Source organism: Alexandromys fortis, unplaced genomic scaffold (genome assembly GCF_014885135.2).
Source record: "Alexandromys fortis isolate MF-2015 unplaced genomic scaffold, M_Fortis_MF-2015_v1.1 scaffold_238, whole genome shotgun sequence".
Classification (NCBI taxonomy): domain Eukaryota; kingdom Metazoa; phylum Chordata; class Mammalia; order Rodentia; family Cricetidae; genus Alexandromys; species Alexandromys fortis.
In genome coordinates, this window is record NW_026068126.1 from 1,455,333 (window position 1) to 1,481,697 (window position 26,365).

Genomic DNA, 26,365 nt, shown 5'->3' on the forward strand with positions numbered 1-26,365 from the left:
ATTACAGAAAGGAACATAAGGAACAACAAATAAGGAGCCTCAGCGGCATGTATGAGTCTATTCCCGAAGTGGAACAGAATTGGTTTCCTTCTGTTAATGAAGGTGAACTGTGGAGCGGTTTAACCCACCTGGAAGTCTCTGTTTGCTTTGAGTGCCTGAAGGTGTTGGAGGCGGTGTCACTCCTGTACCTTGTACTTTGTGGACGTATGTGTATTCTGTGGATTCCAGAGAGCCTGTCAGGAAAAGAAAGGAATGGCAGAAGCTCCAGGCACTGCTATCCTGAGATGCCATTTGTCCTCAAATGGCTTTGTGTCTTAACCGGCTTCCCACTGACTGAACGGGAGCAAACCCAGCCTGCAGTTGCTCCCGTCTCTCCCCAGGCTCTTCAGCTCCATCAGTGTGTGCAGTGTGCTGAGACCCTCACTTTAGCAATGAGCAGATGCTAACATTAAAGGCTGAGGTCTGCGATATAAAATGTTCCTTGATCGTGATGTTCTGAGACAAAGTCTCAGAAAACCCTAATCCTCTAGCTTCGTCCTCCTAATGCTAGGATTACATCCTTCTGCCACCATAACAGGAAACTCCAGTGATACCTTTGCTATCATGAGAATCTAGAGAAGGAACAAAAGAAGAAACATCAAAATTTGGGGAGTATTTCTCTTTTTCTTTTTTAAATTGTTTACATATATTTTAAAGATTTTATTTATTTATTATGTATACAGTGTTCTATCTGCATGTGTGCCTGCAGGCCAAAAAAGGGCACCAGATCTCATTATAGATGGTTGTGAGTCACCACATGGGTGCTGGCAAGTAAACCCAGGACTTCTGGAAGAGCAGTCAGTGCTCTTAACCACTGAGTCATCTCTCCAGTTCCTGGGAGTATTTCTTTAATAGGATAGGAAAGGATTCACTGCCGCTAGTATCTCCCAACAAGTTGGAAACATTGCCAGTCACTGGTTTAAAATAAATACCGTGTGCTACAGCCTTTAGGGTCCCCTTTCAGAAAGAGCCATGTCCTATACAAAGTGCTCAGGAGGACTGCAGGAAACAATAGTCCTATGCCAGTGTCCATGGTGCACTGTCCCCACATGTGGGCCTGTTGGATAGGCATGTCCCTTTTCCAAGGAAGAGCAATGTGCATGCTGTGGAGTGGCTGCTTTCTCACTGTTTCAGCAGGGATGGGGGAGATGACATGGCAGAGAATCCGGGGAGATATAAAGTATGAAGTGTACTAGGAGATAAATGCATCTGGTCAAAACTTAAATAACAGATCTAGGCATAGACCAGTTGGAAGTCCTACCTGCTGTTAAGTTAAAACTTCTTCCCTTTTGTGAAGCTTGAACTGGAGAAAACCAATTGAGGACGGACCCTACTACAGGGATCTGCCGCAACACTCCCTGCAAAACAAGCCTTGTTTAGGATAACCTGCTGAGCGTGCTTTGCCAGGATCCCAGCCTGGAAAACTTCAACCCTAACCCTACCTCTTCCAGAAGTCGTTCCTCATTTGCCTTCTGGAGTTGAACCTGAGCCTCCTGAATTCCCTTCCGAACGACTTCTGTCATGTTCTCTAGAAGCTGCAAAACCAAAGAAGATACTGTTTGTCTAAGCTTCTTGCCCAGGGCCTAGAACTACTCACAACCCACAGCATTGGTAACATTTCCCAACAAGTATGCCAGTAGATGCCATTCTGCACTGAAACACTTGAGCAAAGCTAAATAGAAAATTAAACAGAAGATGAAAGCTCATGCAGGCACAAGCAGACAGAAATTCCTTGTTTGGCCCCATCTGTCAGAGAAGAGAAATAACTAGTTACATTCTAAATGTTTTATCAATGAAAAGCAAGCACTGTTTAGTGCTGAGAGAAAGTCAGAAGTAATAGCCAAGCCTGGGAAAAACCCAAAGTCTAACCAACAGTGAACACAGCCAAGCTCCTTGGCCTTTTTTCAAACCTCTTCATCCCCTCTCTACCCCAAATGAATTGCAGCACATGCATCTCTGCTCTCACGCAAGGGTGGATTGGAGTCCGACCTCTAGCCTTGCAACTTTGTCTCCCATGCTACCAGACCAACAGAGGAAGGTCTATTTCTGGTGGCATGGTCCTTATCAGGAACACCTATGTTGGTGTCCTTAGCATCCAGCTCCTTTTAGTAAGTCTCACCTCAGTGTACACAAATGTGAGCAAGTCCCCAAATGCTCAGCTGCCCTAAGCCACAACATTTGCTGTACTGCTTGGTTGTACATGGCACTTCCTTCACACTACCTGGTGAGGTCATTGGGACAGCAACTGTGTCAAGGCCACTTAGCACTCCTGATGTCTGGCACAAGACCTAGCTCACATCCAGGAAAGAATGAAATGAACAGACATTCCCCAGTGTTGTATCACAAACTTTAGAAAAGACATGAAACACTGATTCGTCTTACAGACCCTTGAGTTTTCCTCGATTTCCCGGGCTGTAACTGCAATGGTCTCCACTAGTTCAGAAATATCCACATCGTCACTCGCCATGCCAATGTAAATGCAGCTCTTCGTGCCTTTGTACTCAGGGCCTGGGGGAAGAAACAGGCAAGGCTGGCTCCCAAGTCCTCAGGTTTGTCCTGACAATGAGATGACAGCAAAGGAGCCTTCTTCCCAGGAAGAAGAAGAAGATGCTGCTGACAAAGGAAAGGAAGGCTGGAGAGCTGGCAGAGGAAGGAAGACCCTACTAGGAGAGACCCTTTGCCTCTAGTTGATCCTAAACCAGAGCTCCTTCCCTCTGTGGCAATGCAAATATCTTCTTTAAACCCGTCGGACACGGTCTTCTTAAAGTTCTCAACAACTTAGAGAAGTCGTTCTTACCCATTTTAAATATGAGGTCAGATTCCAGTTCATTTAACTTTTTCAGAAGTCCAGTGTGTATTTTCTCCCCCTCTGGATCAGATTCCAGACTGCTGTTATCATCACTGACATGCTCATACCTAAAAACATCAGAGCACAGTAACGCAGTTAAGATTGAACATCTCTTTAGATAGGACTGTGGGTGCAGTGTAAGTCCCCAGAGATGAGCACAGATCTGGAATCTTCTTTTCTTTTCTTTCCTTCTTTCTTTCTTTCCTTCTTTCTTTCTTTCTTTCTTTCTTTCTTTTTTTTTTTTTTTTGGTTTTTCGAGACAAGGTTTCTCTGTAGTTTTAGTGCCTATCCTGGAACTAGCTTTTGTAGACCAGGCTGGCCTCAAACTCCCAGAGATCCACCTGCCTCTGCCTCCCGAGTGCTGGGATTAAAGACGTGCGCCACCACCACCCAGCTCTGGAGTCATTTTTTCAATAATGTTGTAAGCCCCAGTTTGTGGTCCAGGAAAATAACGAGTCTGGGGGTCTTTTATTTAAAAGGAAAAAGAAAAAAATGAGAACTAGGAGGTGTCCCAGAAGATTGTGAGGCCAGTACAGCTCTCTTCCTGTGAACCAGGCTTATCCTGCAAAGCTCTGTATATCTCATAGAGTAACCATCTGTCCACTGTGTGTCTGCCCTGGGCACTTGTGAATTAGCACAGGCAGATGGCACACAGTGACCCCTGACTCACTGAGCCGAATGGTGGGCCAAACTATCTGTCTACATTAGGCTTTTGTAAATGCCCCAGAACATCTCGGTGAATCCTTAGCAAATATACTCTAATTCTACCTGGATATATACGTAAGCATCAGGATCCACTCGTCTTGACAAAGTCGTCCACGTCACATCTAGTAGCAAGGGAAATCATTACCTGACAACCCCGATTCCAGGCCAGCTGGGGTCATCAACATACAGGAGGCCTGCTGTCCCCTCTACTTCCTGCCTGAACTCTTCTCGTAGCTGTAGTGTACATGTCAGCACTGGAAGTTTGCTTTGGATGCAGGTGACGAGTTGGTCCACATCCTCGCCTTGAGTTCCTAACACTGAAAACACCACAGAATGTTTGAGAACTGCGTAGAGGACTTGGTGGTGGGGTAGGTGGGTACATGAAAGGGAGACTTTTTTACTTCTAACAAGGTCAAAGACTAGATCAGTATTAGCAGAATTTGTTTTTTTTCTTGAGACAGGATTTCTCTGTGTGTTCCTGATTGTCCTGGAACTAGGTCTGTAGAGCAGATTATGCTGGCCTTGGATTTATAGGGATCTGCCTACCTCTGCTTCCTGAGTGCTGGGATTATTATTATTATTATTATTATTTGAGACAGGGATTCATCCTATGGTTGAGGCTAGCCCTTAACTCATGGCAGTTCTCTTGCCTCAAATTCCAAAGTGTTGGAATTATGGGCATGAGCTACTATGCCTGACCTAACCTAATTTTTTTTTTTTAAAGTTGTTCCATGTAACTATAGAAGAATCAGATGACAAAAATTAATACACTTGGGGCTGGGAGAATAGTTCCCATGTACAGCATCAGGTCTTGAGTTCAGATCCCCATGGATCATAAACACGAAAAGCTGGTGTCATTTGTAGACACCTATAACCACAGCATTGGGGAAGGACAGACCAGAGGACCCCTAGAGCTCACTAGTCAGTTCAGTGAGCTTCCATGCCAACTTCTAGCTTCCACATGCACAAGACACATATACCACACATATAAACAAATTTTTAAGAATCAGGCTGACAAAAGGTGCTTATCACCAAGCCTAGCAACCTAAGCTTGATCCCCTGGACGTACACGGGGATTCATGTGCCAGGAGTCCTTTGACTTCCACATGCATGTGCCCTATCCATACAATAAACATAAATAATGAATAAATAAATAACAATTTAACAGTTGCTGGCTCCAGGGGACACAGCTACTTTGTAGATTTAATGCACAGCGGAACTCTCCATCTAGAAACCATTTTCTCACAGGCCTGACGCAGGCTACACATACCTGTCATGGGCTAAACAAGAAGGCAGGGAGACAGTAGTAACACCACATGAGATACACTGAGTCATGTCAATCAGCGTTAGAGGTGAGGGAATCTTGGCAGTTTACCATCCTTCCTCCTCTAGGCTCACAGGTGCTGCCTAGGTGCTCTCTGCCAGCCTCCCACACTGTCTTCAGAGCTGGGGTTCAGGCCATCAGCAAGCTCTGAAATAGCCTTTTCTTTACAGGATAAATTTTCTTATTTTGATGAGCTTGAGAAAATATCTTTGCAAAAATGTTGAATATATCATGAAAAACTACCAAAAAATTTCTTAAAATTGTTTTAAGTCATTATAGAAAGTATAATCATTTTTTTAAAACTATCTCACTAACCCCAGCTTTTTAAAGTTATCGTGTAAGAAAGGTGCAGTGGCTGGGAGGTGGTGAAGCACGCCTTTAATTCCAGCACTTGAGATGCAGAGGCAGGTGGGTCTCTGAGTTTGAGGCCAGCCTGGTCTACAGAACAAGTTCCAAGACAGCCATGGCTGGGGGCTGGACAGATGGCTCAGAGGTTAAGAGCATTGCCTGCTCTTCCAAAGGTCCTGAGTTCAATTCCCAGCAACCACATGGTGGCTCACAACCATCTGTGATGAGGTCTGGTGCCCTCTTCTGGCATGCAGGCAAACACACAGACAGAATATTGTATATATAATAAATAAATATTTAAAAAAAAAAAAAGACAGACATGGCTATGCAGAGAGGCTGTCTTAGAAAAACAAAACCAAAACCCAAAAAAGAAAGGTGTGGTGGCTCATGTGGCTCATGCCTACAGCCTCAGTGCTTAGGAGACCAAGGAAGGAGAATCGAATGTTTAAGTAAGACCCTGATTCTAGAATAAAATAAGGATTGGTTGGTGCGGGACAATTCTGTATTCTGTCAATTATGTTTTAAATAAACACTGATTGGCCAGTAGCCAGGCAGGAAGTATAGGCGGGACAATGAGAACAGGAAAATTCTGGGAAGAGGAAAGCTTTCTTTCCAGTCCTGTTCAGACACCAAAGAAGCAGGATGTGACCTGCCTCACTGAAAAAGGTACTGAGCCATGTGGCTAACATAGATAAGAATAATGGGCCAAGCAGTGTTTTAGTAAATACAGTTTCTGTGTGATTATTCTGGGGCTAAGCTAGCCGGGCGGCAGGGGTGAAAAGCAGGTCCTCATGTTACAGAATGGCTACAGTGTTGGACAACTGCATCCACATAAAGCCAGAGGCAGCTTGAAAAGTAATTCTAGAACAAAATGACAGCATTACACATGGTTTCTTGGTCGCAATTTCTCAGGTCTGCTCTGCTTGCTAGAGGCAAGCAAGCACTCTCATTTGGGAGAGGCTTCCTGACTCAGCTTTAGCTGCAAAACCTTGCAGCTGCTTCTGCAATGTCTAAAACAGTGGTCCTACTCTTACAACTGGAGGTCTCCATTCCCATCTCCAGAGCATTCATACACACGTGTGAATACACTAACAACATCTGGACCCTGAGGGATGACATGCCAGGAGAAGGTGTGGAAACTGTGTCCCTTCCCTACAATTTGCCTTGTACATTTCTTTCTTCTTTTGTCCCCCCCACCCCAGAAAGGGTTTCTCTGTGTAACTGAGGCAGCCCTGGTGGCTTGGCCTGGCATTCACTCTGGAGACCAGCTGGCCTTGAACTCAGAGATCCACCTGCCTCTGCCTCCCAAGTGCCGATTTAAAGGTGTGGGCCACATCCTGGTTGCCTTATACATTTCTATCCTTTAATTATATGTATTAGAACAAATCGTGACCTTAAATATATATTACTAAAAGTGCAATATTTGAACAAAATAAAAGCATGTCCAGATTGCATTCCACACAGTGACAACTCTGCTGAAAGATTGGTCTGTTTGAGATAGGAGGGACTCTTTTTTATTAAAAACATTTTACATATTTGATCATTTTTTCTTCCTCCCAATGCCTCCCAGATTCTTTCACTTCCCTACCTATACAACTTTATGTTCTCTTTCAAAACACACAAAAAAAATGAGAGTTAAAAAACAAAACAAACAAAAAATAAGAAATACAACCCCCCCTCCCCGTCCAAAGCCTAAAATCAAAAGACCAGTAAGGGGTAAAAAAAAAAAAAAAAAAAAAAAAAAACCCAAAACAAAGCAGAGGGAAACAAAAAGTTCACAAAACCACCCAAGTTCATTCTGTGTTGGCCCGCTACTCCCTGGCACTTTCGCTTGCCGGCAGGCATCTAACTGCAGACAGCTTCTTTGTTGGGTGACCTGCCCCATGTCTTCTCCCCTTCTCAGTGTGGGACCCTGTCTGCCTTGAATCTGTGCAGGTCTTGTGTTGAAAGGTTTAAAGCTCCACTGGTACTCAGATGTTTACTTGGACTTGAGAAGTAACCAAAATAGAAAACCTAGAGTCACAGAACTGAATTGCTCCAGATGCCTCATGCTCTGAGAAGTTATGCTGAAACCTAAATTTAGCCCAAAAGGAAAGCTCCTTCAAAGGAAGATGCTGCAAACTACAGGATAGCAGGTCATAAGGGGGCCCAGTCATCTGACTGCTGGCCAGGGCCAGAGTTGTAATTGCCTCACCTGCTGCTGTCATCAAAGGGCTGAACCGCAAACATGTGCCATCCACTTCCAAGTCCAGGACATTGAGGCCACACATAGGCACCAGCTGTCTCAGTTGTTCTCCTAGCTGCAGAGAAAAGGACAGAGAACATTCCTGCAACCCATCCACACTCCTAACCTCACCCAGACTAAAGTGGTTCCTGGAGCTAGTTTGCCTTATTCTTCAGGGCATCTTCCAATATCAGCAGTTCATTTTTTTAAAAGATATATTTATTTATTATGTATACAACATTCTGCCTCCATGTATACCCAAACGCCAGAGGAGGGCGCCAGATCTCATTACAGATGGTTTGGAGCCACCATGTGGTTGCTGGGAATTGAACTCAGAACTTCTGGAAGAGCAGATGGCGCTCTTAACCACTGAGCCATCTCTCCAGCCCTCAGCAGTTCATTTTATGTTATTCCAAATACAAATTCACTTTAGAAAAATATGCAATATAATTAAAAATATGACACAAAAATGACTCACAAAATACTATCTTAACACTAACTACTGATATCTGGTATATTTCCCAGGGTATTTTCTCTGTTTTTGTAACAACAGGGCATTCTGCATTTTAGGAATCTACGTTTTTCTCTCTGTGTGTATGCAGGCACACATTTGTATGTAGAGGCCAGAAATCAATGCGGAGCTCTTCCTCAGTCATTCTCTACCTTACTTTTTGAGACAGGGTCTCTTCTCAATGAAACTGTACTTTATTTTTGTTTATACTGTCCTGCCGATGAACCCCTGAACCCCCTGTCTCTGCCTCTCTAGTGCTGCAGTGCTGCCATGCCTGGCTGTTCTGTTTTACATGGATGCTGGAGATCTGAACTGGGGCACTGATGCTTGCACGGCAAGCACTTTACCACAGAGCCACTTACCCAGCCCCAGTAACCTGCGTTTTTTTTCCATCTAATTTGTGCTGATCCTTTTCCATCTGTTTTAAACAATAGTTTCTTTGAATGGTACTATAAGGATGAATTATATATTTATCAGACCTCAGGAAATGATATTGCTGTGAACATCTGTGGTGGTCTGAAAAGAACCCAGAGGGAGTGACACTATTAGGAAGTGTGGCCTTGTTGGAGTATGTGTGATCTTGTTGGAGAAGTATGCCACTGTAGGGTGGGCTTTGAGATCTCATATATGTTCAAGCCACACCCAGTGAGACAGACCACTTCCTGTGGCCCGCAAGAGGTAGGGCTCTCAGCTACTACTCCAGCACCATGTCTGCCTGCATGCCACCATACTCCCAGCCACCATGCTCCCCACCATGATGATAATGGACTAAACCTCTAAAACTGTAACCTGCCACCTCAATTAAATGTTTTCCTTTATAAGAGTTGCTGTGGTCATAGTGTCTCTTCACAGCAATAGAAACCCTACGATAACATCTTTACCCTATTAAGAACACTTGAAGTCTAAAATCTAGAGGTACTAAACTCAAGTGTCCAAAAAGCTGATAGAACAGAATGCTGGCCCACTTTGCCTGGGCATAGGGAACACCTGTACCTTCTGATGCACTTTGTTTTGTTTCTTTGAGACAAGAAACTCACTTTTCACTATGTAGGTCTGACTGTCCTGTAACTCACTCCTGTAGACCAGGCCGGCCTCAAACTCAAGAGATCCACCTGCCTCTGCCTCCAGAATGCTGGGATTAAAGATGTGCGCCACCACACCCAGCTTTAGGCCATGCTTGTTGCCCAAAGCAGAGGTACTGAAGTCCAGGCTTTACACGCTGTTTAGCCTTACACAGCAATCAGGACATGGTCACAGAAGGAAAGTGAGGGGCCTGCCAGTGTATGAGGTGCTTATCTAATCAAAACAGAACAAGCCTGGTCTCTCTGTACAAAGCTCCTTCCTGCGGCTATGACTACCACACATGACCATGTTACAGCAGGCATGAGGCCACGTTACACTGCTCCAAGACATAAAGGAGAAAAAGTAGATAGGAGCCATCTTTACCCAGCGGTTCAGTGCATCACAAGAGTGTCTCTCCCGGCCAACAGCTGCAGGTGCTACGTTGGATACAGGGACAGCTTTAAATGCTGGATCTGAGGCCAAACACAGAAGGGATTCATTCCCAGAAACAAGGCTACAATAAACATTATAACTTAACTCCATTTCATGTAGATGCTAACGTGAATCCCAAGAGAACAGCATCATATATTAATGAAATCAAAATGTCTGAGGTTAATTGCCTATACTTTTCTGATGAACTAAGTAACTTCTCAAGAGATTTTTAGAATAGAATTCTCCCTTCCCCCACCCAGTTTTCCAAGACATGGTTTCACTGTATAACTGTGAATGTCCTGGAACTTGCTCTGCAGACCAGGCTGGCCTTCCACAGACATCCACCTGCCTCTGCCTCCAAGTGCTGAGTTAAAAGGCTTGCACTACCACTGCCCAGCTTAGAATAGGATTCTTAATTTTCACCTTTTAAAAAAATTGCTTTCAATGCCAGCCTGGTGGTGCACGTTTATAATCTCAGCCGTTGGTAAAGCTGAGGCCAGAGGGACAGTAGTGGCGCACAGCCTTATTTCCAGCACTCAGAAGGCAGAGGCAGACATATCTCTGAGTTTGAGTCCAGTTGGTCTACAGAGCGAGTTCCAGCACAGCCAGGGGTACACAGAGAAACCGTCTCAAAGAAAAAGAAAGAAAGAAAAAAAAGAACAAACAATAAACAAAAAGTGACTCTCATTACAGGGATTCTGAAAACAAACCAAAGCAAATTTTGTAAGTTGACAACTAGTCTGCTGAGCACTGCACTCTAGCTGGCTCGGCACAAGTTATGTGATGGCATTTGGAAGTCCTTGGTTTAGTAATAGGCACTTAACACTAGCATGCTTGCAAAACTGTTATATTTTTCTAAAATGACTGAAGATTTTAGCAATCAAAACATATGGATTACCCATTTAATTTCATATAATATTAAATTTAAAGCCTGAAGCACAGATTTTTTTTTTTTAATTGCCTACCTGAGCCTGGTAATTCCTGGAAAAATCTGAACACTACTACTGGAGAACTGAGCTCATCTTCCACCTGCAAAAAGGGAAGTGTGCTGTTACCACATTGAGAATAGGACCAAACACCAACAGGATGAGATGCTATCTTTGGAAAAGCAGGCAGAGATGCCACTGTACACAGACATGTTAAAAAGCTCAAAGGCTGTAACTGGCCTGAACTGAAAATGAAAATGATGGTTGCTTACTCTCTTGACCCAACAAACCCTATAAAATCATGCAAACAAGCAACCTTTAAAACACTGTGTATGGGTGTTTTGCCTGCATGCGCGTGTGTGACCCAAGTGTGCATCTGGTACCCACAGAGATCAGGAGGGAATACTGAATACCCTGGAACTAGAATTAGAAACAGCTGTGAGCCACTATGTAGGTGCTAAGAATCAAATCTGGGTCTTTTGCAAGAGTAGTAAGTGTTCTAACTGTAGAGCCATCTCTCTAGCCTAAACAAGGAACCTTTTATACTCAGGGATTTAAAAAGAAAAGGCACCAGCTTTTAGAACAGGACTCAAGTCCTTCTGGCAATGCACATACCTGCAGCCTAGAATACACTGGTGGATTGTCAGACAAGTAGCTGATGACAGTGCTCACTGCATTACAAGAACATGGTGGCCGTCAGGCTTTACCACACAGCATGGCACACACCAAGGAGCAAGAGCTGGCAGGCTCTATGGTGGTCTTGTTGGGGTAAGTTCTGGGGATGCTTTCTTTCAACATTTAACAGTTGTAATCTATCACTGTAGCTATTGCTCCTGTGCTTTGAATTATGCTATGGCTAATGAACTCACTTCGTAGGACCACAACAGGAAGTGCTAACTCACATACAGGTGCTCTCACTATGTAGTGCTAGAATGTCTGGAATTCAATATGTAGAGAATTTTAGAGAAAGCTCTGTTTCTGTCTCCCAGGTGATGGTATTAAAGTATGCACCACCAGGCCTGGCTCTACTGACATTTTAAGGAGATTCAGATCAGGCAAGATTTATATTTAAATTTGCTAGTTATTTATTGAGCTGGTTCTTATATTAAAATGCTTTTACATCTGCCATCTCTAACTTTCACATAAATAAAATTACTAATGCCTTTAAGAGAATAAGGACTTATTGTTTAAGTAGAATGGGGTAAATTCCACAAAACAGAAAGAACTAAGAAGGTGGCAAACTAATTTCACTTTTTGGATGTAAGGCAGAATGGTCCAGTCTACAGCGTCTATCTATACGATCACTGTTTCCTCACACTTTGCTCTCAGTATCAGTGTGCACAGGAATACCATGCGGAGTCATATACAGACGCGGGGCCCTACCAACACAACAGACTGAGCGCATACTCAAGTTATCTAACCCTAAATTCTGAAACAGTTAGATTACGCCAAATTAAATCCAAAGAGTTTAAACCATTTCTGGGCTCAAAACAGAAGCAGCAGCTGTGACAGCTGGATGTGGTGCAGACAGAGGCAGAGGACAGCCTGATCTATGGAACAAGTTCCAGGACAGCCAGGCATACAAAGAGAAACCCTGTCTCAATCTTTAAAAAGACGACAAAGCAGTGGCAGCAATAAATGTAAGTTAAGCTGCATGGACAGGGAACATGAGTGGTTGTGAACCTTTGCTTTTATGGTTGAAGTCCTATATTTTAATGCCCATGTGATGGATAGAGAATTTACACAAAGCCTTTGATGAAGCTTCTGAAGAAAATACATATATATTATATATGTGTACATACACACGCACACACATGCGCACACGCGCGCACACACACACCTAAGTTCAACAAAGAATAAAAAATCCCAGGGAATCAAGTGATGTATGTCCTGGTGTGTATGATCTCAGTGTACTGAGGGGAAGGCTTCTTGAAGAAGACATGTTTGAACCGAGGTCTCAAAACTCACAACTCAGTAAAGAGAAGAAATGGGGAGCAATGAGTGTCTCTAAGCAGAAGAACAAAGGAGACTGCTGTGGGAATTAAACAAAACAATGCGGAAAAAACACTGGGTCTCATCTTTGTTAATAACATGTAGCCTACTAGTAACTATGACAGTTGATGACTGTTGTCTGCTCCACTAAAGGAAGTGGCCATTGAAAGAAGGGTGTTGAAAGGTTTGTGGCTGGACACTATGTAGGCTGACAAAGACACTCCAAAAGAACTGACAGTTAAGAGGGGACACACGGAGATCCTGAGCGGGCTCAGCACTCCCTTGATTCCTACTAACAAGCTCACTGTAGTCCACTCTGAATCTCATCTGCAGGCAGAGATGTCCAACCAACAACTGAGATGACAGAACAAGAGGTTAAGAAAATAATGCAGGGGTAGAGAGGTGGCTCAGTGGTTAAGAGCACTAGCTATTCTCTCAGAGATCTGGGGTTCAATTCCCAGTATCACAACTGTCTGTAACTCGTTTCAGGGGATCCAGTGCTTTCTCCTGGTCTTTACACATTGTAAACAGACACACTTGCAGACAAAACATTCATACACATAATATAAAACCAAATATCCACTTACCGTCTCTGAGGAGTGGATGGGGGTGGGGTGGGGGGGTTAAGTGGAGAGAATGAGAGGAGGGGAGGAGTGGGAACTTGGATTGGTATGTATAATGAAAAAAGATAATTTGTTTTTTTTTAAAAAAATAAAAAAAAACCCACAAAATACAAAAAAATAAAACCAAATAATCTTATAGAAACAAGAAAATGACTCAGTGTCATCTGGTTACTCAGCGGCACTGCTAAGAGCAGAACTCAAGCCTCCTGACTTGCTCTTCCAATGACCTACTCTCCTCTTCCAAGTTTCCTCTCAATTGAATGCAGCCAGATAACTGGGCTTCAGAATGCAATACAGGGTACCTGCTCCCCCCACCCCCAACTCCTACCCTGCAACCTAACCATAATAAAAGTGATTATATTAATCTGGACCCCAAGTAAACTCAAGGACCAACTTTGAACTAAACTCTTGTTTTGCAAAAAGTGCCAAAGAAACTCTCAGTAGCACATTTAAATAAAAACTTGACCTATTTATTTCCTGAAATTCTAAAATACTATGAAACAAAATGTGAAAAGCTGCCCTCCTGGACTGATACTTTCAGTTGCTAGTTCTGCTAAGTCCTTATCTCCTTGTGAGTTACTACTTGAGGGGGCAAAGATCCTGGAAGACAAGACCTGGGGTATTTGCTTTTTCCTTCTCATCCCAGTTTGAGCAGGTTTCAGAAAGCAGCCCAGAGTATTCTGAGACAGTAATCTTCGAGGATGGGTGATCTTGAGTCCTTGGGAAGGTGAAGTCAAAGGAGTTTACATAAGATTTTTGTGCAATTCTAGATTTTAACAGAATTATAGGAATTTAAAATTTAAACATTGTTTGGCACAGATTTCTTAATTTCAGACTAACTGTATAATTAGGTCATAAATATATATGTGATTCCCTCCTAAAGATTGTTCATGGCACCATCACAACTCAAATGAAATGTTATCACACTTGGGGAAAACCATTTTCTTCACTGGAGCTAAAAACTTAATTCAAAAGCAGAGAAAATTATATACTATACCAAGATCTTGATGTGGTCCACTTTCTTTAAACTTTCTTGCAACCGCTGACTCTACAAATAACAACACAAAAGTATACAACCTTACTGGACTGAATTGTATTAGCAGGTTTCACAGGGATCTTTGCACATCAGACAGAGAAAGGCATCTGCAACTTGGTGATTACTAAGTTTGAGTCCCAATTTTTACAACTCATATTTGCAGATATCTTTCAGTCTTTCACATGTAGGGCTAGCAAGTGAAGGCACACAGCATGACAAGTCATGAGGACAGATAAAACTGCGTTTCTATATAGTCACAACCAAATACCCTTCACCACTAACAGGAGAATCACTATAGTCCCTAATTCATCGAGTAGAGAAACATGAATTCAGCAGATATTTATTGAGTATTGGATGTTGCAAAGCCACTAAAGGAACCCCACTTGAAATGTGTTCTATCAGTGAAACCTACAATCTAGTGAAACTGTGGGTATCATATGAAATCATACAAAGTGCTTCATGGTGTTTGGCACTGAGTAGTTGCTCAACATCTGCCACACACAAAGAGGAGATGAGGAGGAGAGGGGAGTGCATGATACAGTATGGACTGTAAGACATGAGCATGCAGATACGCACACCTGCCAATGCCCCATAGTTTCACAGGTGCTCTAGGATAGAGAGTGAACAGCAGGTTTTCATTCAAACCCTCAAGAACACTGGAGATTAGCTACAGGCTTGGGTAGTAGGCAGGTGCCAGAGCTGTAGTAATCTCAAGGGCTTGGGAGTTAATGTCATCATTATTTTCCTGCACTCCTAAAACCAAGGAGAACTGAACTTTTCCCACGAGTGCTCAAACCTTCCTCTAATTTGACTAAGTTGCTACAGTAATAAGGGCTTCTATTTCCTAAGAACCAAATCATGGTATGAGCTAACAGCAAAATGAAGACACTTTTTTAAAAAATGCTTTTTATAAACAAAACGTTAAAATTAATTTGTAATGTAAAAAGGAACTAACCTATAAACCAAAGAACAAAATAATTTTTCTTAAGCATAAAAATGACAGGAGAAAGTGCTAATATCCTGGGTTGGGGGGACAGTGGAGTATTTGTTTCGGGTACTGAGACTGAACCCAGAGCCTTGCACATACAAAGTGTGTGCTCTACCACTGACCTACAGCAATAGCCCAAGAATATATTTAAAACAAAGATTTAAACTTTCATGAATAATTTATGTGATCAGGTACTACTACTTAAATAGTTTAACATACACTAACTAATAGTAATTTCTAAGTAAATTTATTATTTATTTATTATGTATACAATATTCTGTCTGTGTGTATGCCTGCAGGCCAGAAGAGGGCACCAGACCTCATTACAGGTGGTTGTGAGCCACCATGTGGTTGCTGGGAATTGAACTCAGGACCTTTGGAAGAGGAGGCAATGCTCTTAACCTTTGAGCCATTTCTCCAGCCCTGATTTTTTTTTTTAAGGGTAAGGTTCTCAATATGTGTTTGTCCAAAATTGCTACACTGAAACCCAATATCCTAAACAATAATATTAACAGAGTCAGCGATTGAAAGTGATAGTGCATGACTCCACTATCATGCACTAAAAAGGATTCACTAAAAAACAATTTGTGAACACGCTTATAAAAAGAGGATGAAGGGATGCCAAGTAGTGGAGGTGCACACCTTTAATCCCAGCACTGGGGAGGGAAAGGCAGGTGGATCTCTGGGATTTCAAGGCCAGCCTGGTCTATAAAGTGAGTTGCAGGGCAGCCATAGCTGCCAGAGAATCCCTGTCTTGAACAAAACAAAACAAAATGAATAAGCAAACAAAACAGAAGGGTATGCTTTCCCTGTTCCCAGATGAGAATACATAGATGGTACCATCTAAAGCCTTCACCAGGCACTGATTCTGCTGACATATTAACATCAGATTTGAGCATCTACAAATATAAGCAACATCTTTTTTGCTACTCACAAATTACCAAGTTATTTTGTTATAGAAGTCAAACAGATAACATTAACCTATAACAGAATTTATGTTTTTCATAATCAGACTACCTCTAATACAAAGATATATTTGTCCCTAGAACCTTACAAATAGGAAACCCTAGCTACTGTATCAAAAATACCCATATCCGGGAGCTGGATGACTCTGCAGTTAAGAACAGTGACTACTCTCCCAGAGGACCCAGGTTCAAATCCCAGTACCCAAGTGATGGCTCACAACCATAAATTCCAGTTCCAGGGGATCCAATGCCCGTTTCTGGCTTCGGAGGGCACTAGACATGCACATGGTACACAGACACACATGCAGGTAAAACAATCACACACGTAAAATAAAATAAATTTTTAAAAACTATCCATGCCCTCTACCAGAGTTTAGAGTTGAGACTGAGAGCTGCTGGGAGACAGAGTCCCCTTTCTTTAAGGTGTGGCTGTGGTATAGCTAACACGCTCCATCAGTGGTTACACACAAGGGTAGAGTCGCATTACTAATGGGACCGGATAGGTTATAAAAAAAACAAAAGCAGACAAAGTAAGGTGGATATGGAATGGAATGGGATTTACAGGAGTTGGGGGAGAGGAGTGAAAATACAATATATGAAATTCTAAAACCATTAATAAAAATACATATAAAAAACCCATACCACTTACATTGGATTGTTTTTTCCTTTTTCTCTTTCTCTTTTTTTCTTCCTTCCTTCCTTCCTTCCTTCCTTCCTTCCTTCCTTCCTTCCTTCCTTTCTTTCTTTCTTTCTAAATCTTTTTATCTTGAGACAATGGTTCTCTATGTAGTCCTGGCTATCCTGGAACTTGTTATATAGGTGCAGACTGGCCTGAAACTCAAGAGATCCTTCTACTTCTGCGTCCCCAAATGCTGGGATTAAAGGTGTGGGCCACCATACCAGACCTCTATATTTACTTTTTAATTTTTATATTCCTTCTCCCTGGAAGGCTAGTCAGTCAAGCGCAATATTTATGTACCTTCCCTTTCCCTGGAAGTCATCTTGTGACTTTTCTCATTTCAGAGTGACACCGGCATATTCCTTTGCATGTGGAAATATTGTTGGGCCAATGCCACCAGTTCCTCCCAGAACTCCTAAGAAACATACATATATGTAAGAGGCACTTGGTGCGCTTGCTGATGAGATAGTACACCGAAGTGGCAAGGTCCCGGACAAATGTACCAAAAGTCAAAGACTTCCCGTCTCTGTAACTCCTCCAGGGCTCACATTTCTACTCACCAGCTGGCAGGCGTGCTTTATTCTTTCCACAATGCCATCAAGTCCCAAGTATTGTAAAGACAACCACAGCGGCAAGGCTCGCAGTTTGTCTGCAGGCTTATTTGATGTAAGACCAGCAACTAGTGTCTAAAAAAGACAAGACAGGCACACTGATGAGGGCTGCTGGACTGTCAGCACTGACTAGCAACGCTGCACTGCACACCGGGAGACTTGGCTTGCATTATCCATTTGGCCTTTCAACAGCTTGTGCCCTATGTGAGCTTAGCTCAGAGACCCAGCTGTGCTCAGGGATTCACAAGTGAAGAGAGGCAGACTACTCCAGGTGAGAATCCAGATGGGGTATGCTCTGGAGCCACAGTTCTTAGCCATTTAGGAAGAAGCCTCTTGACAGGTTACTATGAGCATCTTTGAAATTGTTGGTCATTGTCAACTAAGCAAGATATCAACTGTTTAAGTAGTAATCATTAAACATTTACTTTGCATGCACCTGTTGCTAAAACATCTTACAAAACAAACAGTCTAGGGTTTAAACCAAAATATTATGTTATAACCTGCAATGAAAATGTGGGTCAAGGGTCTTAAATGGTGATCCTACTTTTGGGAATCTCAGCTCTGGAAATAATTTAATATGGAAAAGGATGTTCATTGATTGTCTTATTAACAAAAACTTGGTAACGTCTTAACAGCTCACAAATGACCATTACTAAGTAAATTGTGATCAAGCAACAGAAAAAAATCATAGTCATAAAATGCCACACATAAAAAATAATCTTTCATATACATAAGGAAATACAGGGCATAACTGAAAATATTTAAAGTATGGCTTCCTGAACTAATGAGTGATCTAATTAGTGAGCTAATGTGAGTCTGATCACTAGAACCCATTAAAAGGCGGAGGGAGAGACTTTCACAAAGTTATCCTCTGACCTCCATGTGTGTGTTGCAGTATGTGGACTCCCCACCACCACCCCCAATTTTTTTTTTTTAAAAAGCATGGACTCATGTTTTTTTTTTTTTTTTCTTAACACAGAGCCTATGTATCCCAGATTGGCCTTGAACTGACCCTCTTAGGTCTAGCTCCCTCCCAAGTGCTCTACCACACTATTTTATGTGGTGCTGAGGATGGAATCCAGGGCTTCAAGCACGCTAGGCAAACAGTCTACCAAACTTGAGCTCTGGTGTAGGAGTTCCTTCTGTTTGTGTGTTGCTTTCATTGGTTAATGAATAAAGAAACTGCCTTGGCCTAGTTGATAGGGCAGAACTTAGGTAGGCGGAGAAAACAAAACTGAATGCTGGAAGAAAACAGAGTCAGAGAGAAGCCATGGATCCTCTGCCTGAGATGGACGCCGGTTAGAATCTCTGGTAAGCCACTGCCACATGTCTATACACAGATTAATGGAGATGGCTTAAACTAAGATGTAAGAGTTAGCCAATAAGAAGTTAGAGCTAATGGCCAAGCAGTGTTTTAATTAATACAGTTTCTGTGTGGTTATTTTGGGTATAAGCTAGCTGGGCAGCTGGGACAAACAAGTGGGCCTCCTCCTTACAATAGAGCTCCAGCAACTTTTTGTTTTTGAGACAGGGTCTCACTATGTAGCCTAAGCTATTCTAAAACTTGCTCTGTAGCCCAAGATAGCCTTAAATTTGAGATTTTATTGCCTTTTCTGAGTACTGGGATTACAGGTGTGCCACTGTGACTACTTTAAAAAAATGGTACTGGAGGGTATGAGCAAGGTACAATATACATGCGTGACAATGCCATAATGAAACCCATTATTTTGTACATTTGCCAAAAAAAAAAAAAAAAGGAGTAACAAAAGGTAACAGAAGCCAGGTGGTGGTGGTGCACACCTTTAATCCCAGCACTCGGGAGGCAGAGGCAGGCGGATCTCTGTGAGTTCGAGGCCAGCCTGGTCTACAAGAGCTAGTTCCAGGACAGGCTCCAAAGCTACAGAGAAACCCTGTCTTGGAAAAGAAAAAACTTTACATTTCTCTGTATTCTATCCCAGAAGGCAATTATGAATAGCATTCATTCCGCAGTGACAGACAGTCAGCTCACCAAGGCAGGATCATCATGTCTGTAGAGTGTCACTGCAGGAACGGCTGGCAAACCTAGCCACGGGCCAGGAGTCAATGTCATGCTATCACATTTGGCTGCAGCCTACCAAGGAGAGAGGTTTGTTCATTAGATAACCAGGACATGAAAACACTGTCCCTCCTGTAGTTGTGGAAACTATGGAAATCCACCAGAGACTGAATATTACCACCAATGTTCAATAAACCAACAACATACCAGCACAGACGAGGAGACATAACCTAGAGCCAATGTTGCCAAATTCACACTGCAAGAAAAAGCACCAGTCTAAGAACAAATTAGTTAATGTTACTTATTTCCTAAGCAGGTACTCTGCAAGAGAAAGAACTAACTGTGCTGTCGTAAGGCAACATGTAATCATCTCTTTTGTCTTTTGTTTCATTAGCATTCATTAAAGCAAAAGATGGGAACTACAAAAATTCTAACGTTTCAAAATACACTTTTAATAGGAACATGCTTTGGGGGCTATCTCTGCTTATTTAGGACAAATGCACACACTATTCTGTATCTTTTATGGCCACTCTTCCTCAGTCACTGTTCTTTTTGTAGAGGTGAGATAAAAGTATCCTTATCTTGGACAATGTGGTGGCATGGGAATCTCGCTGCCCTGCACCTGCTCCTTCTCTTCCTGAAGACACCCTGGGCCCTTCTGTCAAATGACCCTATCACCTTTACCAAATTATGAGCTCAGGTGGAGTCACTTACCTACTTTAGAGGTGTTCAAAACACCTCAACTATCAGAGGAACTCGTGGAACATGAAGTTGGAAAGGTGGTTAGGATTTCTGCAGTTACTTTTTACTATAATAGGAAATGTCTCTCCATGAGCCAAAATATAGGAAATAAAGTCAAATGATCATGACTAGGGAGAAGTGGAGAGGAATGTATGGAATTCTGGTTGACACCATGCTTGGCGCCAGTCCTACTACTGATCTTTTCAGACGTACAAAGCAATAAAATCTCCTTTTCATTTGGTAATTTTGTCATCTGTAATCCAAACCTTTAATGATAAATATCATTGGTCTGGGTGTCTACTCTCCATGAAGACCAAAATAGAATTGACCTTACCAATACTTACCCTTCAACATGAAGCCAGATGTCATACTGCTCACAGAGCTCCTTCAAACGTCCAATCTTATCTGTGTGTCCAACTCCTGCAGATCCTATAAAATAAACAGGAGCACTAATAAGCAACCCAGTGCCTTCTGACTCTTCACAGTGAGGGAGTTATCTCCACACAGGACTGAAGCAGCACTGCACCCCGACCTTGAAATCTTCCTTGTGGAATGACTTCAAATTAACATTTGTGAGTTGGTTGGTGTAAGTTTTGAAAAATGTGCCTCCTTCTTTGTAAGTATTTAATTTTAAACTGAAGTTATGTATGGGCTTTTTAAACCACTAGATTTCTCAAGTTATGGGAAACTGCCAAGCCTGCCATCAAGACTGTGGAACTGCCAATTTATGCCTGCATTCTATCAGCATTCTCTTTAGAAATTTCAAAGCTCAGTCCACAAGTGCTTACAACTATTTTCTCTTTCAGAATACATCTTGTCAGTGTGAATTATTTTACACTTACTATTCTAGGTAGACTACTTTTGTTGACATTTGCTCAAATATCCTTTCTCACTGATTTATCTCCACATCCTGAGTTATTTTGATTTAGGTGTCTCCTTTATAAAAATGCAACATGAGTCTGGGTTTTTATCACACAGGTCAGATTCTTTGTTATTATAAAAGATATATTTTGTAAACTACTTAAACATAAATCAAAGACTTGGAGCTCATTCCTCAGTAATTTACTCTATAGACTTTACTGAGCACACTCCTTTTCAGATAGAACTTAAGTAAAACATGCAGCCATATATTCCCCCATATGTCCTAAATTTTCAGTTAATAAAAGCTCAACCAGTAAGAACTTCTACATCCTCACCATGGTCTTGAGAAAAGATAACGTAGGCTGGCAGTGTAGCTTATCTGGTCGAGTGTTTGCTTAGCACATAGAGAACTGTGGAACAGCTCCCTCGCACCATATAAAGTAGGCATAGTGGCACATGCTTATAATCCTAGCACTAAGACCAAAAGTTAAGGGCCATCCTTGGCTACCAGAGTTAAAGGCCAGAAAAAAAGGGGCTGGAAACCTGGGGAGATGGTCAAGTAAAGTGCCTGTCCCACAGCATGAAGACCTGAGCTCAATCCCAGAACTCAGGTTAAAAAACCACACATGATGGCAGCACATCCCAGTGGGAGGCAGAGATAGGCAGATACTTGGGCCCTGATGGCCAGGCAGCCTAGTATTACCTGAAGCTACAGGCCAATGAAAGACCCTTTCTAAACAAAAATTGTACCCAAGGCACACACTACACACACACAAACTCCCCCCTCCCAGGGTCTTACTATGTAACCCTGTCTAGAGCTCAGTATGCATATCAGGCTGGCCTCAAACTCACACAAGTGCTGCTGGGATTAAAGATGTGTAACACTATGCTTGACATGTCCCAAACTTTAAAAAAAAAAATCCTTTTATTTATTCTTTAAAATTTGGTTCTGTTTTTTGAGACAGGGTCTCTGTCTAAGCAGGTACGTACACCAGGCATTGCTATGTACTTTCTATGTATACCAGGCCTCCAGTACCAGGGTTACTATCATGTATACCACACATTTAGGTTACTAAATTAAACACTTGACTGTAATATTTCTATTCAGATGCAAGTACAGAGCTGTGTTTAGTGACCGGGTCACTATTAGAGTACTTTCATATTTTTTGGTATTGTCTGCTTTGGAGGCATGAATTCAGAGGAGAAATGGGTCACAATGGGAGGTCACCCAGTCACAAGATAATCAATTTTAGTCTATAAAGTGACTGAGTATAAATTGACTGAGTCAATTTGTGCTTCTTTTTAAATATATAGTAAGGTGAGTCAGGCAGGAAGCAACAGTTTTCCAATGGCAATAAGGTGGATATTTAAGTGTTTTTTTTTTTTTGCAGGAAGCTCGGTTAAAATATAATTCATCATGTAATAAGCCCATTATCATAAATGCATAGTTCAGCCAGGCAGTGGTGGCACCTTTAATCCCAGCACTCAGGAGGCAGAGGCAGGAGGATCTCTGAGTTAAAGGCCAGCGTGGTCTTCATAGCAGAGTTCCAGGACAGCTAGGGCTGTTACACAGAGAAACCCTCTCAACAAACAAACAAAGGAAAGTATAGCTCAGTGAAAATTGATTAATGTGTAACTAATGTCACAATCGATACTGTCTCTCCTACCTTAAAAGTTCCCTCCTCACTGTAGCCACTCTCCTCCTAACTCAGGACGCAGGAACCCTGACTTGTTCCTGCCACTCAAATCTTCTTCCAGCCAATCAATGCATACTGCATGCAACTTTTTGTGCATCAGCATGCCTTTGAAACTCCTCCACAGCGCAGTAAGCATCAACACTTCATACTTACTGATTAGTGTTTTACTGTAGGCATAGGCCCCAATTTGCTCATCTACTCACCATGTGAAAAACTTTCAAGTTATCTTGTTAATGAACAAACACATGCATAGACATTTTTGTGTGTGGAGATCATTTCATTTCTCCTTTATTAAGTAGTGGGATGAGTGAATTACAGGGATTTGCATTTGGCTCTCTGAGAAACAGCTCAAGGGATTTACAGAATGGCTGAAAAATTTATATTTCGATGTTGTGTAACAGTCTCTTCCGAGATTGAAACATTCTAGCCTTCAGAGAAGCTTCTTAAGCAAAAAGGTAAACGACTCAAAAGAGCTGCAGGGAAGTCCCTGAAACTGACATGACTCCCTAGGCCCTTCCCCGCCAGAGTAAGCATTTAAAGTTGAGAGTGCCTCTCAGAAAAGCAAAAGACTCAGACAAGCCTGGTGGTGGTGACGCACGCCTTTAATCCCAGCACTCGGGAGGCAGAGGCAGGCGGATCTCTGTGAGTTTGAGACCAGCCTGGTCTAACAAGACCTAGTTCCAGGACAGGCTCCAAAACCATAGAGAAACCCTGTCTCGAAAAAACAAAAAAAAAAAAAAAAGAAGACTCAGACAAGCAAAACTGCAAAGATGCCTCTACCACAAGCCACCTAGAAGAGGTTTAGCTCAGCTGACGCTCCTGTAAAGGACAAACCTGTGATGATTCACGAGAAACCAAAAAGCAACACATGCTTCTAACATTTAAGTCCCTAACTTTTACAGGCTGTACCCTAGCAGCCCACATCTTTTCCCCCCACAGACATTGAAGACTATTCTTAAATTTACTGAGCTTGTAAAATTTGCAGTTCTTGCAAAATAATAGGCCTCAAGGCTGTTTTTCTGCCTTTGTAATCAAATCAACTTGTTTATTCTGTTCAAAAAGAGGACAACTGCAAGACATATATGTTAAAATAAGACCCTGCCTCTACCTAGGCAGAACACATGTAATCTTGTGAGGGTAGTCTTCATAAACACTGAGCTGATATGGGCAGCTGCTGCGTGAAGTGTGCTCTTGGTTCAAGCCCTGGTGCCATCATCACCTAGCACCAGTATTTTTTTTTTCTGCTTTGTTTTGCTTGGTTTTGGTTTTTTGAAACAGGGTTTCTCTGTATAGCCTTGGGACTCAAACTGTAGACAAAGCTAGCCTTGAACTCAGAGATCCACCTGCCTCTGCCTCCCGAGTGCTGGGATTGAGTGCACCACCACCATGCCTCAGCACCAGTATTTAGAAAAGCCTCTTCTTATTAAAATTTATTGATGGTCACTGTGAATCTGAGTGACCCAGGACCCATAACCTGTTGAAATGTCTGTAGGCTGTGCAGTGTGTTCTAAGTTCCTAGCCTTGTGAGCTGTTATCCATGCTGGGGTGGGCTTTGGTGATAGAGCCATCTTTGAATTATTTCTGCCCGTCACTAACCCTAATCAGTCTGGACTTTGATGATCCCTGTCTGTAGTGGGATCCTTAGCATTAGGCACTTTCTGCCCAGCAGGGGGTCTGGAGCCAGGATCTTAGGCATAGCAGACAAACATTCCATCATTGCACTATATCTCAGGCTCTCACATGGTTGTACTAAATTTTTATATTTTTGAGACTGCCTAGCCCTGAACTCACTATACAGACAACCTTGAACTTCAAACTGTTTGCCTATACCTCCAGAATGCTGGAATTGCAGCGTGTGCCACCCACGTTTGGTTCACTTATACTTAAGGATCAAACCCAGCGCTTTGAACACACTAACAAGCACTCTACCAACTCACTGAACTATACTCCAGACCTTACTGTGGTTTCTCCTTTTAGTCCAGACTGACCTTGACTTTTGGTCTTCACGAATTAGCCTCTGAAGTGCTGGGATTATAAACTATGATCTAAGTGTATACCAACATGGAGCTGAACTGTATTGTTTTAATGCTACTGACATCAAACATCTTTTCAAGTATTTATATGCCCTTTGGTAAAGTATTCATCCAAATGCAGTTTATTTTAAAGCTGTCTCTCACGTTATTGCAATGGGGCCAGACCTTAGCACAACTGACTCCATGATGAATGTGCCATTCAGACTGTAAAACACAGCATGTAGATAGTACCAACTGCCAAAACTAAAACAAAGACCTAACCCATAAGTCCATACAGTTCTGGGAAAGTCTCTAAATGTACAAACCTTGCTTTTTTAGCTTCTATAGTTCTGCTTCTGGTTAACTGTCCTTTTAACTAAAATAGGTCAATCCAGAACATGGTTTTTATGCTTAAAGGCTCACCCCAATAAAGGTGAGAAAGGTGGGCTATACTAGGATCCTGAAGATCCAGTGTAGTTTCTGGTTGGCTAATTAAGACTTTCTATTGGCTTAAATCCATGTCCTGGCAGTCTTCTGTGGTGAATACCCTGCAACACTGACTGCTGAACTGCAACATAACTTTACATATTTTAGATGTAAGTCATTTGCCTCCCCCCCCCCAAAAAAGTGTTTTGAAATACTTCTCCCAGCCTACCACTTGACTTTCATTTCTTCTTTTTTGTGTTTTGTTTTTGTTTTTCAAGACAAGGTTTCTCTGTGAAACAGCCTTGGGTGTTCTGCAACTCACTTTGTAAACCAGGCTGGCCTGGAGCTCAAAGAGATCTGCCCACCTCTGCCTCCTCAGTGCAGTGCTGGGATTAAAGGTGTGAGGTAACATGCTGCTTTCTTTTCTTAATAGGGCCTTTTATTTTTGTTTGTTTGAGACAGAGTCTATTATGTAGCTATAGCTTGCTATGCAAACCAGGCCAGCCTTAAACACTAGTGCTGGAATTAAAGTCATACACCACCTAACAGCTCCAAAGGTCTTCTCAAACAACAAAAGCTTCTTGTTGCTGGGGACTGATTCCAGGGCCTTGTACTTGCCTAGCACAAGCTGTACTAAATGGTATCCCAAATCAAGTTTTTATTATTATTTTTGGTTTTGTATGTTTTGAGGTCAGACCTTGCTATGTAGCTTTGGCTGTCCTGGAACTTGATACGCAGAGATTGTGAAAGGGCTTTTTTAGGGAGAAATGACTTAGAGACACAGCCTATAGTACATTTGAGCCTTCTTAAACTTCTTTCAGAAATATGCTATACTTTTAAGTGCAGATATTACACATATTTTCAAAATTTACTCATGAAGTTTTCTCAAATTTTTTATTAACCTGTACATAAACATGTGAGATGTGTGGGGCACACACACTCCATGGTACCGATGTGGAAGCCAGAGGGTAACTTTGTGGAGTTGGTTCTCTCTTTCTACCTTTCTGTGGGTTTAGGGAGTTATCAGGCATACTGGCTTTGTGGGTCAACTTGACACATGTTAGAGTCATCAGAGGAAGGAGCCTCACTTGAGGAAATGCCTTAATGATATCCAGAAGCAAGGCATTTTCTCAATTAGTGATCAATGGGCGAGGGCCCAGCCCATGCTGGGGGGCCCTCCTTGGGCTGCTGGTCCTGGGTTCTATAAGGTGAGCTCAATAAGCCACAGGATGCCAGCCAGTAAGCAGCTCCCCTCCATGGCTTCCGCATAAGCTCCTGCA

The 26,365-nt window shown here is 42.3% G+C and overlaps 1 protein-coding gene across 2 annotated transcripts in view; it reads right to left on the bottom strand.

The window, feature by feature from the left end:
- Window positions 1-26,365, bottom strand: part of Pdxdc1 (pyridoxal dependent decarboxylase domain containing 1) — a 57,063-nt gene that overhangs the window by 1,836 nt on the left and 28,862 nt on the right. For both annotated transcript variants that reach the window (XM_050125816.1, XM_050125815.1), the window contains exons 9-22: window positions 20,434-20,518; window positions 19,556-19,604; window positions 19,322-19,423; window positions 17,263-17,388; window positions 14,032-14,082; window positions 10,459-10,522; window positions 9,446-9,534; window positions 7,459-7,564; window positions 3,738-3,909; window positions 2,837-2,955; window positions 2,426-2,547; window positions 1,482-1,574; window positions 1,301-1,397; window positions 129-233 (exon numbers count right to left, since the gene is read on the bottom strand). In XM_050125816.1, coding sequence (XP_049981773.1) covers window positions 129-233; window positions 1,301-1,397; window positions 1,482-1,574; window positions 2,426-2,547; window positions 2,837-2,955; window positions 3,738-3,909; window positions 7,459-7,564; window positions 9,446-9,534; window positions 10,459-10,522; window positions 14,032-14,082; window positions 17,263-17,388; window positions 19,322-19,423; window positions 19,556-19,604; window positions 20,434-20,518 — 1,380 coding nt within the window. The remainder of the gene's footprint in view (window positions 1-128; window positions 234-1,300; window positions 1,398-1,481; window positions 1,575-2,425; window positions 2,548-2,836; window positions 2,956-3,737; window positions 3,910-7,458; window positions 7,565-9,445; window positions 9,535-10,458; window positions 10,523-14,031; window positions 14,083-17,262; window positions 17,389-19,321; window positions 19,424-19,555; window positions 19,605-20,433; window positions 20,519-26,365) is intronic.